This window comes from Vicugna pacos, chromosome 4, assembly GCF_048564905.1.
Source record: "Vicugna pacos chromosome 4, VicPac4, whole genome shotgun sequence".
NCBI classification, from domain to species: domain Eukaryota; kingdom Metazoa; phylum Chordata; class Mammalia; order Artiodactyla; family Camelidae; genus Vicugna; species Vicugna pacos.
Genome location: NC_132990.1, coordinates 39158583 through 39171816, shown reverse-complemented (window position 1 = coordinate 39171816; position 13234 = coordinate 39158583). Strand labels below are relative to the sequence as shown.

Here is a 13234-nt window from a genome sequence, read left to right as displayed (position 1 = left end):
AAACTTGAACACAATGAGTGACAAAAATTCGATGCCAAAAGTTATATGGAGAATTTCTATAATCTTTTTATTTTAAAAAATGTAGCTTTTGAACAGGGCAATCATTCAGTACAGGACTAATGTTTATGTGGGAGGGAAAAGACACAGAAAGAGGGACATAAGGAAAGGACAGAGGTGTGTTCAAGTTAATGTTGTTATACATTTCACTCAAGAAATAAAAGTGTTCTGGAATATGGAATGTTTGTAATTTTGCATAAATACGGTTAAAATAATATAGGATTTGAAGCCACAGAGACTTGGTTTGAACCTCAGGTTTATTACTTATTACATTCTTGACTTTGACAAGTTACTTAACCTCTGAGTCTTAGTTAAGCCACCTGAAAAATGGAGAATATGTACTAAGAACATTGCTGTTTATTTTTCATGATGAAAAAATATATAAGCACACAACTTTTTTTTCTAATAATTACCATATTAGGAGATAATCACTACAACTTACCTTCCCAATACAGCGACTAGATATACCCAGAATTGCCTGCAAACACTCGTATTCCTTCCATTATGCAGGTAGGTCTCACAATAAAATGACATGACTGATTAGAAAAATTATAGGTATTATGATTCATATATGGAAATCAACAAGCATGGAGGAGAGTATAAAAAAGGTGATTTAAATTCAGGTATATCAGCAGTGGCTAAAAACTCAAGCAATGATACCTGGGACCCAACAGTTCTTCAGGGAAAAAAGAGAAAAGCCCTAAGTTATACAAAATAATGGAACAGGAAAGTCTGGCAGTGGGAATGACTGTCAGCAGAGCCCTGGAAGAGTAGTACGAAAAATGGTGGAGTCAATCCAGTCAGCAACTCACATATTTTTCTTTAGCATACTAACCCTGACGTGCAGAACAGGGTTCGAGATCAGATGATTGTATAGGGTCAAAACCTGGACCTACACACTTTCCAGCTGTATGTCAAATTATTTAATCTCAGTTTCTCATCTATAAATGTGTAGTTATCATAACATTCAAGGGCCATAATGAATATTCATGGGGCTTATCATGTAAAGGACTTAGTTTAGAGCAGTGCCAGGATACAGTAAGCACTAAATACATGCACTCCATGCCTTCCAGGACACCCTTTCTTGTTCTCCTTCTACTTCTCTGGTCACTCCTTATTCTCTTAAGATGCACACATGAAGGACGCAACTCCAGGCATCCTAGCACAGAACAGCTGCTGTGAGGCTGAGAGCTCGGCAGACTTCAGAGGTCACTGAGTGTTGGAGTTTGGGCTCACCTAGAGGGGAGATTACTTGGTGAATACTGGTGGCATTGACTTCAGAAAATATACGCCTAGTAATAAAGACAATACTCAAGAAGTAAGAGACAGGAATAAGTGTGAAACTGAAATAGACCACCCCTAACAAAGCCTTAACTCAGGTTTTGACAGGATCAAGGTGATCTACAGTAATTTATTTTTCAGAGGAAGTGTCTAAAATGTACCATCCATAATTTCTGGCACAAGTAAAAATTATTAGATGTGAAAAGCATGGTAAAGTGACCAATAATCAAGAGATAAAATAATCAATAAAGGCCAACAAATGTGAACAAGGACTTCAACATAACTGTGAATAATACATCAGAAAAACATAGAAAAAGATGCACAAGATAGGTAGTATGGAATATTTCAACAGTTATAATCTACAAAGAAAATCAAGTGGATGTTTAAGAACTGCAAAATTTAGTATCGGAAATTCAGAATTTATTAGATGGGCTTAAAAGCATACTGAACACACTAATTCTGTTTATATAGAAGACATTAATTACAAATACAAAGAAAGATCAATAGAAAATATACAAACTGAAACAAAGAAAGGAAAAAACAAATGGGGGGAAAAAGCAGAACATGAGAAAGACATGTTTGGGACATAGTCAGAAAGGTTTATTAACAGTATGTATAACTGGAGTACTAGAAGGAGAGAAAAGAATAGGAAAAAGCAGTATTTTAAGAAACAATGGCCAACAATTTTCCAAGTCTGTTTAAGAACAGTGCCCAAAAGATTTAGGATACTCAGAAGACTGAAAGTAGTATAAATAAGAAATTCACACGGTAGAAATCAGTCAAATGGCTGAAAACCAAAGATTAAAAAAAATAAATCTTAAAAGCAGGTTTCACATGATCTGGCCTCCAATACCTTCCTGATCTTATCTCTTACAATTCTCCAACTTTTTTTTTTTTTTTTAACAATTCTCCAACTTAATCACTCCCTTCCTTGCTGTTCCTTGAACACACCACCTTACAGTGGCTGCTTCCTCTGCCTGGAATATTCTTCCCCAACATACTTAAAAATCATAGCCCACTTCCCATCAACTTGTGCACCCTCATCCCCACCCCATCCGCACCCTTAGACTCCCAATCACCCTACCATGCCTTATTTTTTTCCCATAGCACTTTCTATTTTCTAACTTATAATTTACTTACTATGTTTATTGCCTGTTGCCTGTCTTCACCCAATAAAAGGTTTTGTCAGAAAGGATAGGGATCTCTTGCTTTGTTCATTGCGGTACCTTGCACACATAGGTGCTCAATGATTATCTGTTGAATGAATGAATAGCTATTATTATATTATTACTATTATTATCTCAAGTCTTTTTAGTCACCAAATAATTTGTTCATGCCATGTCCTCCACTTGAATACAGCTTCCTCTGTTTACCTTTAGAAATGCTTTAGACATGTGATGGAGTGATACTATAGTGCAGTAGTTGAAAGCACAAACTCTGCTTATATATATACATACACATTCTGCATTTCCTATATATGGAACATATATGTATAACTCTTCTTTTGCAGAATGTAGACAAACAACCAAATTGATATCTTCATTACTAAGAATTACTAATTACTTCATTTCCAACTAATAATTATTAATGAATATATATATATATATAAAATCACATAGTAGCAGTAATATCAATCGTTTAGTGCTCTCATAGGTTCCAAGCATTTTACATATCAAAATACTTAATCCTTCTATCAACCTCATAAAAACCAACGCACAGAAAGATTAATTAATGTGACAATTCATACAGCAAGCAAGTGGCAGAGCCCAGATTTAGATCCATGATGATTTCCAATAAAAAGAATTTTTAGATTAGAAGGATAGTACTAAAGGTATGCAAATATACTAAATGCAGCAATTAAAGTCTATTTAAAAAACCAAACAAAATCTCCCTTAGCACTAAAGATTGAAATGTAGATATTAGTATATGTCACTAGGTGATGCTCTTTGTTAAATTTCTCTTTAGTAAGGTAATCTGAGAAATTATAACTCATTCCCATGGGAAAGAATTCATGCTAGATCAATAATAATTTAGTTGGCTCTTTAACCACAAAAGTTACATAGCTCAGAAAATAAACTTATAAGCAAAAAGGTAAACCACACAAATTTGTGGTAGAGAAATTTTCCGTAGATTGTAAACTTAGAGGCTTCTATATCATGAACACAATGTCTCTCTCTGTTTATCTTTTTCCAATTACCTCTCCATTTAATTTTAATGTCTTGATAGGATTTTATATTTTTGTCAATGGAGTTCTTGAGTATTTTTAAAATTTACTCCTAGTTAATATATTTTTGATGCTACTGAAATGATGATGATGCCATCTGGATCTTTACTTTTTTATGCTGAAATATTTTAAAGAAAATTGATCTTACACTCTTAAATATTTCAATATACATTTCTCAAATAATATTACTACACTTTAACAAAATGACTCCTTAATATCATCTATTATCCAAAAACCAAATAGTCAATAAATGTTAGAGGGGACTCTTATTAGTAACTGGGAAAACACAAATTAATAAAACAGACACATGTTGCATACACATGAAAAGGACAGAAATTTAAAAGTCTGATTCCAAGTGCTGGAAAGAATACAAAACACAGGAATTCTAATACATTGCTATGGGAAAGGAAGGTAACAATTCTTCTGGAAAGACAGCTTAACATTATGCAGTAGTAGTGAAGATGCAGATACCTAATGCCCTCTAGCACTGCTAGATATACCTAACAGAAAATGTACCAAGAAACAAGACATGTATACCAAGAAACACCTACATCAATGTTTGTGGAAGCACTGTTTATAACAGGCAAATCGTGAAACAACTTGGAGAGGATAAATAAATTGTGGTATGTAAATACAATAGAATAAAAACACAGTAATGCAAAATTAACAAATTAGAGCTCTTACAACAACATGGAACAATCTCATAAACTCCGTAAGAATGAAATAAGAAGAGATACAAAATAACATGCACAGTGTAAGTATTTTATATAAAGCTCAAAATCAATGTCTGACACTTATTTTCATATGACTCAGCAAATAAAACACATATCCATACACATCTATTCAAATATAAAGAAAATGTAGCAAAATGGTTAACAGCTGTGAATCTAAGTGAAGGGTATACAAAGGTTCACTGTACTATATACTGTCACTTTTCTTATGGTTTGAGATTTTTCCAAAATAAAGAGAAAAAAAGTTCAAAAATCAGACAAAGCAAATTTATATGTTTAATCCATTTGATTGTCATTTTCTGTGTCACTGAAGTCAATTTCAAAATCTAAATCGTCACTTTCTTCATTTCTTCTGCAGCTTTTCCTGTGGTTGGAACATAGATGATTTTCTGTATCTTCTGGTTCTTTATTAAACCTAAAAATGGAAGAAAAAAATTCTATTTATTTCTCAGGGTTTCATTATTTAACTGTATAGACTGAAAAGACCTGCACACTATATTTCTTGATTAACAGGAGCTTAATAAGTAAAGAGGAAAAGAGCCTTGAAGATTCTTTTGTAATATGTAATAAATATGAACCTCACAGATAAACATTTTAATTTCCTAAAAATAATGTTTCACTTTTATCATAATGATAGAAAAATTTAACAATTAAAACTTTTTTTTCCTGTTAGGTAGAAAATGTCTACAGTAATGTGATATGTAGTGCATCTTAAGACTCAGAGCTACTGAATGTTTCCTCAAAAGAAAATTCACTTATCAATTACAAAAACAGTAAACCCCAAACATAAAAAGAAATACTCACGGAATAACAATGTCTTCTTTCTTTCCACATTTGGCACAAACTTCGAGTTCACAGGCACATGGTCTACACATTATGTGATAAGAATCCTTTACTGTCTTTTGTAAACATTTAACACTAAAAGTGGAAAAGAAAACCAAATCTTAATTTTTACTATTTATCTAAGATTTATTTGATGAAATAAGTGGGGGGATATAGCTAAATATATAGCTGATAAGCCTAAAAATCAAAACTCCTAGGTTTCAATCTCAGATATTTCTCTCACATATTACTTAACATTAATTATAGCATTCCCAGACAACAGCTTACAGCTACAAAATAATAGTACTTGATATTTATCTACTTTCCTAAAGCTTTTAAAAAAATGTCACCTGCAAATAGTTATAGTTTTACTTCTTCCATTTTAATTTGGATTCGTTTTATTTCCTTCTCTTGCCTGATTGCTCTGGCTAGGAATTCCACTACTATGCTGAATAAAAGTGGCGAGTGTGGGCATCCTTGTTCCTGCTCCTGATCTTAGAGGGAAAGCTTCCAGCTTTAACCAATGAGTACGATGTTAGCTGTGGGCTTGTCATATACCCCTTTATTATGCTAAGACATGTTCCCTCTATACACACTTTGTTGAGAGTTTTTATCATAAATGGACACTGAACTATGTCAAATGTTTTTCTGCTTCTATTGAGATAATCATACGATTCTTATCCATTTTGTTTATGTGGTTATAATATTGATTGATTAAAGGAATCTGAACCATGTTTATACTCCTGGAATAAATCCCACCTGATTATAGTTAACGTATTACTGAGTGTATTGCTGAATTAAGTTTACTAATATTTTGTTGAGGATTTTTGCTTCTATGTTTATCAGGGACATTGGCCTGTAATTTTCTGTTCTTGTGATATCCTTACCTGTTTTGGTATCAGAGTAATGCTGGCTTCATTAAATGAGTTTGGAAGTATTCCCGCCTCTTCTATTTTTTGGAAGAGTTTGAGAAGGACTAGTATTAATTCTTCTTTGAATGTTTAGTAGAATTTACCAGTGAAGCTGTCTGGTCCTGGACTTTTGTTTATTGGAAGGTTTTTATTTGCTAATTCCCTTTCCTTACTAGTAATTGAATTTTCAGATTTTGATTCTTCATGGTTCAGTCTTGGTAGGTTGTATATTTCTAGAAATTTATCAATTTTTTGTAGATTCTCAAATTTGCTTATGTACAATTGTTCATAGCAATCTCTTACAATCCTTTGTATTTCTGTATTTCTGTGGTATCTGTTGCAATATCTCCTCTTTCATTTCATACTTGATTTATTTGAGGTCTCTCTTTCGCTTGGTGATTCTAGCTAAAGACCTGTTAATTTTGTTTATCTTTACAAAAAACTAGTTCTTAGATTGATCTTGCCTATTGTCTTTTTAATTCTTATTTCATTTATTTTCACTCTGACTTTTGTTATTTCCTTCCGTCTACTAACTTTGGGCTTCATTTGTTCGATTAGCTACTTCCTTTAGGTATTCAGTTAGGTTGTTTAAGATTTTTCTTGTTTCTTAACGTAAGCATTTATTGCTAGGAACTTCCCTCTCAGAAATGCTTTTGCTGAATCCCATGTTTTGGTGTGCTGTATTTTCATTTTCATTTCTCTCAAGGTATTTTTTTAAAAAAATTCTCTTTGGTTTCTTCTTTGACCCAGTGGTTGGTCAGTAGCATGTTATTTACTCTTCATAAACTAGTGAATTTTCCAGATTTCTTCTTGTAATTGATTTCTAGTTTCATACCACTGTGGTTGGGAAAGATGCTTGAGACATAAGATTTTAATCTTCCTAAATTTTCCAGACTTCTTTTATGGCCTAACATACAATCTATCCTGGAGAATGTTCCGTGTGCACTTGAAAGAATGTTTATTTTATTGCTTTTGGATGGAATGTTCTGTATATAACCATACATTATCGTTAAAAAGGCCATACTACCCAAAGCAATCTACAGATTCAATGTCCTCTTTATCAAAATTTCAATGTCATTCTTCATACAAATAAAACAAACAATCCTAAATTTGTATGAAACCACAAAAGACTCTGAATAGCCAAAGCAATACTGAAAAAGAAGAACAAAACTGGAGGAATCAGGCTCCCTGGTTTCAAACTGTATTACAAAGCTATAGTAATCAAAACAGTATGGTACTGAGATAAAAACAGACATATAGATGGGTGGAAAAGACTAAAGAGCATAGAAATAAGCCCACTCATCTATGGTCAATTAATTTATAACAAATGAGCCAATAATATATAATAAAGAAAAGTCTCTTCAATAAATAGTACTGGAAAAACTATAGACAGCCACATGCAAAAGACTGAAACTAGACCACTGTCTTACACCATATACAAAAATTAACTCAAAATGGATTAAAGACTTGAAAGTAAGATGTAAAACCATAAAACTCCTGGAAGAAAACAGGCGGTAAGTTTCTTGACATTAGTCTTGGCGATGATTTTTTGGATTTCACATCAAAAGTAAAGTCAAAAAAATAAAAAATAAACAAGTGGGACTATATAACACTAAAAAACTTCTGCACAGCAAAGGAATCCATCAACAAAATGAAAAGGCAACCTACAGAGCAGAAGAAAACATTTGCAAATCTTGTACCTGATAAAGGGTTAATATCCAAAATATATAAAGAATTCATACAATAGAATCTCAGACCATATTCTGAGCTATAAAACCAACTCAACAAATTAAAAACAAAACTCTACAGTTTATACAAAGTATATTCTCTTACCACAAAGAAATCAACTAGAGATCAATAACAGAAAAATATCTAGAAATGCCCAAATATATAGAAGTTAAACAAAATACTTCTAAATGTCCCACAGGTCAAAGAGGAAGTCACAAGGGAAATAAGAAAACATTTTGACTGAATGACAATGAAAAGGCAGCATGAAAATTTGTGGATTGGGGCTAAAGAAGTTCTTGGGAAATTTATATAATTAAATCTTTATATTAAGTCAAAGGAACTATTTAGACTTCCACCTTAAGAAAGCAGAAAAAGAAGAGTAAATTAAACTCAAAGCAAACAAGACAAAGGAAGCAATATTGATGTGAATAGAAATCAATGAAATTGAAAACAGAAAAACAGAGAAAATCAATAAAATCCAAAGTAGGATTTTTGAAAAGATTAATATAATTCATAAACACATAGCAAGACTGATAGAGAAAAAGAAAGAATGTACATTACCAATTCCAGGAATGAAAGAGAGGACAATACTACAGATCCAAAAAATATTAAATTTACGAATAACTCGATGCCCATAAATACAACTTCTTTGAAATAGACAAATTTCTGAGAAGACACAGTATAAAAACTTGCTTAAGAAGAATAGATAACCTAAAAACTCCTCTATCCATGAAAGACAAATTTAATTATGGTTAAAAACTCTCCAACAAAGAAAACTCCAGGTCCAAATGACTTTACTCTTCTAATGTTCTCCCAAGTATGTAAGAGATAATACTAATTTTATATAAATCCTTACAGAAAACAAAATAGGAAGAGTTCTTAACTCATTTGATGAGGCCTTAACATCAAGATACAACAAAGACAAAATTACAGACCAGTATTTCTAATGAACACAGGTGTAAAAATGTGACAAAAGGTTAGCAAATCAAACCTATTGATACATAAAAAGGAGACATGTCATGATAAGTGGGGTTTATCCAAAGGCATGAAAGGCTGATTCAATATTAAAATCAATAAATGTGTCTCACCAAATCAATATTCTAAGAAAAACCATATGAGAATCTAAATAGATGCAGAAAAGGTGTCTGACAAAATTCAACATCCATTCATGATTAAACGTTCAGCAAATTATGAATTGAAAGAAACTTCCTCAACTCAATAAAAAGCATCTACAAAGAACCCACAGCTAATATCATATTTAATGCTGAAAGAGTAAATAACCCTCCCATGAGACCAGAGCAGGGCAAGAATATCTGCCCTCATCACTTAAAAACATATTGGAGGTCCTAGGCTGTCCAATAAAGCCAAAAAAGAAATAAAAGTCATACAGTTTGGATAGCAAGAAAAAAAAATTAGGTGTCTATGAAGAAAAGCTCACAGAATCTACAAAAAAAAAGTATTAAAAAAAAGTGAGTTTATTAAAGTCACAACATATGGGGTTAGTAAACTAAAATAAACCGCATCTCTATGTTCTAGCAACAACCAATGACTTTCTGTACATATTGACAAGCTGATTCTAAAAGCTATAAGAAAAAGCAAAAAACATAATAGCTAAAACAATTTTGAAAAAGAAAAGGGTTTGAAGACTCTCAAGACTGGATTTCAAGACATAACTTAAAGCTGCAGTAATCAAAGTAGTGTGGTATTGGTGAAAAGATAGACACATAGATAGATGAGACAGAACAGAGTCCAGAAATAGACCCTCACATATAGAATCAATTGATTTCCAACCCAGTACAAAGGAAATTCAATGGAGAAAGTTCAGTCTTTACAACAAATGACCCTGGAACAATTGAATATCCAAGAGAAAATTTTTGTGACCCTACGCTAGGCTAAGATTTTTTTCTTAAACACAATGCTATTTGAAGGTTTTTGTTTTTTGTTTTTATTTTTTTTACTGAGAGGAGGTAATTAAGTTTATTTATTTGTTTATTTTTAACCAAGGTACTGGGAATTGAACAGTGCTAGGTATGTACTCTACCACTGCACTATACCCTCCTTAAAGATTTCTTAAATACAACAAATTAGTCAATAAACCCTGACAAATTAGATAGATCTTCACCAGAATAAAACACTTCCCCACTTCAAAAGACATTATTAAGAGAATGAGAAGACAAGTCAGAGGTTAGCAAAAAATTTTTGCAAAATACATATCTGATAAAAGATTTGTACCTGCAATATATAAAGAACTCTCAAAACTCAGTAATAAGTAAAATGAAATTCAATAAACATGAGCTACAGATACGAATGGAAACAAATAAGTATGCAAAATAAGCACATAAATAGATTCTCAGCCTCACTAGTCATCGAGAAATGCAACTTAAAATCATGATGAAATATAGCTACTCACTTATGGCTAAAATAGAACAAAACAAAACTTGAAGAAAAACAAAACAAAACAAAACTCCAACAATCCTAAGTATTGATAAGGAAGCAGAACATCTGGAACTCTCATACACTGCTAGTAAGAATGCAAATGATACAGCCACTATGGAAAATAGTTTCTCATAAACGTACTCTTACCATACAAGCCAGTAATCTCACTGCTAGATGCTTACTCAAGAGAAATGAAATCATACACTCACACAAAACCCTGGACATAAATGTTTATGGCAGCATAATTCATAAGTACCAAAAACTAACAAAAGCTGAATGTCCATCAGCTGTGGTGAATGAACAAGTAACTGGTGGGACATCTTGATGGAATACTACTGAGCAATAAAATGGACCTAATCCACACAACAACAAGGATGAATATCAAATCCACTATGTTAAGTTAAAGAAGCCAGGCTCAAAAGATTATATACTATATGGTTCCAATATGTATGGCATTCTGTAAAAAGGTAAACATTGGGATTGGGAGTGAGGTGGGAGGAACTATAAAGTGGCACAAAGGAATATTTGGGGGTAACAGAACTGCTCTATATCTTAATTGAGGTTTTGGTCTCACAACTGTATTCATTTGTCAAAACTTATAAATAGATTCACTTAAGCTAAGCCCCAAATCGCCAAACTGAGAATTTTAGCTTCAGCTCTCCCAGAAATGGAAGTTTAAACCAATCAGGAATAGCCTAGTCAGCACAAGTTATGCAATCTGTCTGACAGACCCCTGCCACCCTCTAAAGGAAAGTGCCCTTGCAATAACCAGTCTGATTTTTGTCAAGTGTAACTTCCTTGTTCCCCCTCCCTTCTGCCTACAAAAGTCCTTCATTTTCTACAGCTCCTCAGAACTCCTTTCCATCTGCTAAACTGGATGATACCTAATTTATAAATTGTTGAATAGAGTCAATAAGATTTTAAAAATTCACTGAGCTGAATTTTGTTTTTAAACACTGTGCACTACAAAGGGTAAATTTCACTATTAAAAGAGACTAGACTAGGGGAAAAAAAGTTAGTTTAAAAAAAAAAAACCTCTGATACACAAAGTGAAAATAATCACTAAAAAGTTTTGTTAAATTATTTGGTATGTTTGTGTTTTGACTTTCTAAAAAGTTTTACTTAATCACTCTGCAATAAAAATTAGAATAAAAATTTATGCTCTTAGAACACACAAAAATTCTAATAATTCAAATGGATTAGGACAGTTTTCACAATGTTTTTTGGCTTCAATTTTTTAAAGTTTTAAAATAATTTTAAAGAACTTCTGTCTCAGGTTTTTCTGAAGCTTCAAAGAAATTAGCATATATGTTTTCATTTTTATGAGTATGTTGTTTCATAATAGGGACTCCTGGGGTAAATCAATTCTTAAGTATTCAAATTGCTAATTCAGGGATAAAACCGTATTTACAGAATTGTTAATGTTAAAATTTACATGTAAAATAGGCTTAAAATGGGATATCCTGTTTTGGAATCTGGAGTCAAAAGATACCAGATTCTACATTCTTTCTCAAAACAGTGACTTTTAACACTGGCTCAAACACCTGCATAGCTTATTAAAATGCAGATCCCTGGGCTCCACCTATTATTTACATAATCAGAATCTTGGGGAAGGGTCCAAAGAATCTTTTGGTTAACAAATTATTCAAGAAATTCTTATGCACATTACCACTTGAGAACTCTTGACCAGATCAAAGCAATACCGCCTTGATTGAGTTGGGGGTGGGAGGCTTTCCAGTGTTCCTAAAACTGGTTGAAAACAGAAGGAATTCTGTTGCTGAAAGCAATTATGCTCTTTTCAAATTTAAATCCATTCTGAAAAACAGGTTGTATTAGGCTAGTAGCTCTGTGAATATAAATATACCTATCTTATAAGGAAATATACACACACACATTTTTAAAATGACGTTTCATTTTTATAAATGTGAAATGTTTGTGAAAATGTAAATTATATACATTTTTAGAGGTTTTCAACATTCCAACTTCTCTGTCACAGAAGTGAGATCTTTCTAGCCCTTCTCTTTCAAATCTCTTAATCTAGGCTTTACATCTCCTTGGGAAGAAGATTGAGAGAAAGCCTGAAAGCAATTGAGTTACAGGCTTTTTTTCACCTAAAAATGTCACATTCATCTAGCCAAAGAATCTTGATCTTAAGCATGGACTGGTTTAGATATTATTTTAATGATAAGAGATATACATTCCAAGTTGTCATAAAACATCTGCAGTATCTTGAAACACCTTTAAAAATAGATGTAAATTATTTAATCACTCCTAAATATTTTTCTCATAAAATGCATAGTAAAGAAAAGCTGAAATTCACCTAAGTATAAATTTCATCTAATTTTCCCCGAAAATGTCTATATTTTGAAAATTCTGTAAGTCTTTTACTAAGAGAACTCTAGAGCTGTTTAAACAATCATAAACACAGGTTACTCTTATGAACAATGTTTACTGACAAAGGAGACAGTAATACACTTTTTTAAAATGTTACCATATTTACTTTTTTTAACAATAAAAAAACCCAAAAGGAAGAAAAAGTAATATTATGTACTTTAAGAAAAAGAACTGATTTGGGAAACAAGAGATCTAGATCTAGTCTGCCTTTGACATATCCTTGCCATATAATCACTGAAAGTCACTTTAATAAGAAAAAGAACTGATTTGGGAAACAAGAGATCTAGATCTAGTCTGCCTTTGACATATCCTTGCCATATAATCACTGAAAGTCACTTTAACTTCTTTGAGTCTCATTCTTTTTAATTGGTACTACAAGCGCTGGAAACTTAGCCCGAACAAAGACAGTGGCCCCAAACTGTACTAGTAATTACTGTATTTGTCACCTTTATAAACTTATAGTTAAATAACAAAAAATTTAAAAATACAGATTTTTTAGACATCCTTGTAGTATTAACACGACTTTTTATATTCTAATAAAACACAGCAACATTTGGAAGATCTGTACAACTCACTAAACTAGTATTTTCCAATGAGCAAATGCACGATGTTACAAAATCATACATGAATGAAAGATCCAATCAATGTGC

General features: G+C 32.2%; 1 protein-coding gene across 3 annotated transcripts in view; it reads right to left on the bottom strand.

The window, feature by feature from the left end:
- Positions 1 to 296: 296 nt before the first annotated feature.
- C4H9orf85 (chromosome 4 C9orf85 homolog) overlaps positions 297 to 13234 on the bottom strand; it is a 55608-nt gene continuing 42670 nt past the window's right edge. For all 3 annotated transcript variants that reach the window (XM_006209364.4, XM_072959589.1, XM_072959590.1), the window contains 2 exons: positions 5098 to 5211; positions 297 to 4708 (listed from right to left, as the gene is read on the bottom strand). In XM_006209364.4, coding sequence (XP_006209426.2) covers positions 4570 to 4708; positions 5098 to 5211 — 253 coding nt within the window. In that variant the 3' untranslated portion in view covers positions 297 to 4569. The remainder of the gene's footprint in view (positions 4709 to 5097; positions 5212 to 13234) is intronic.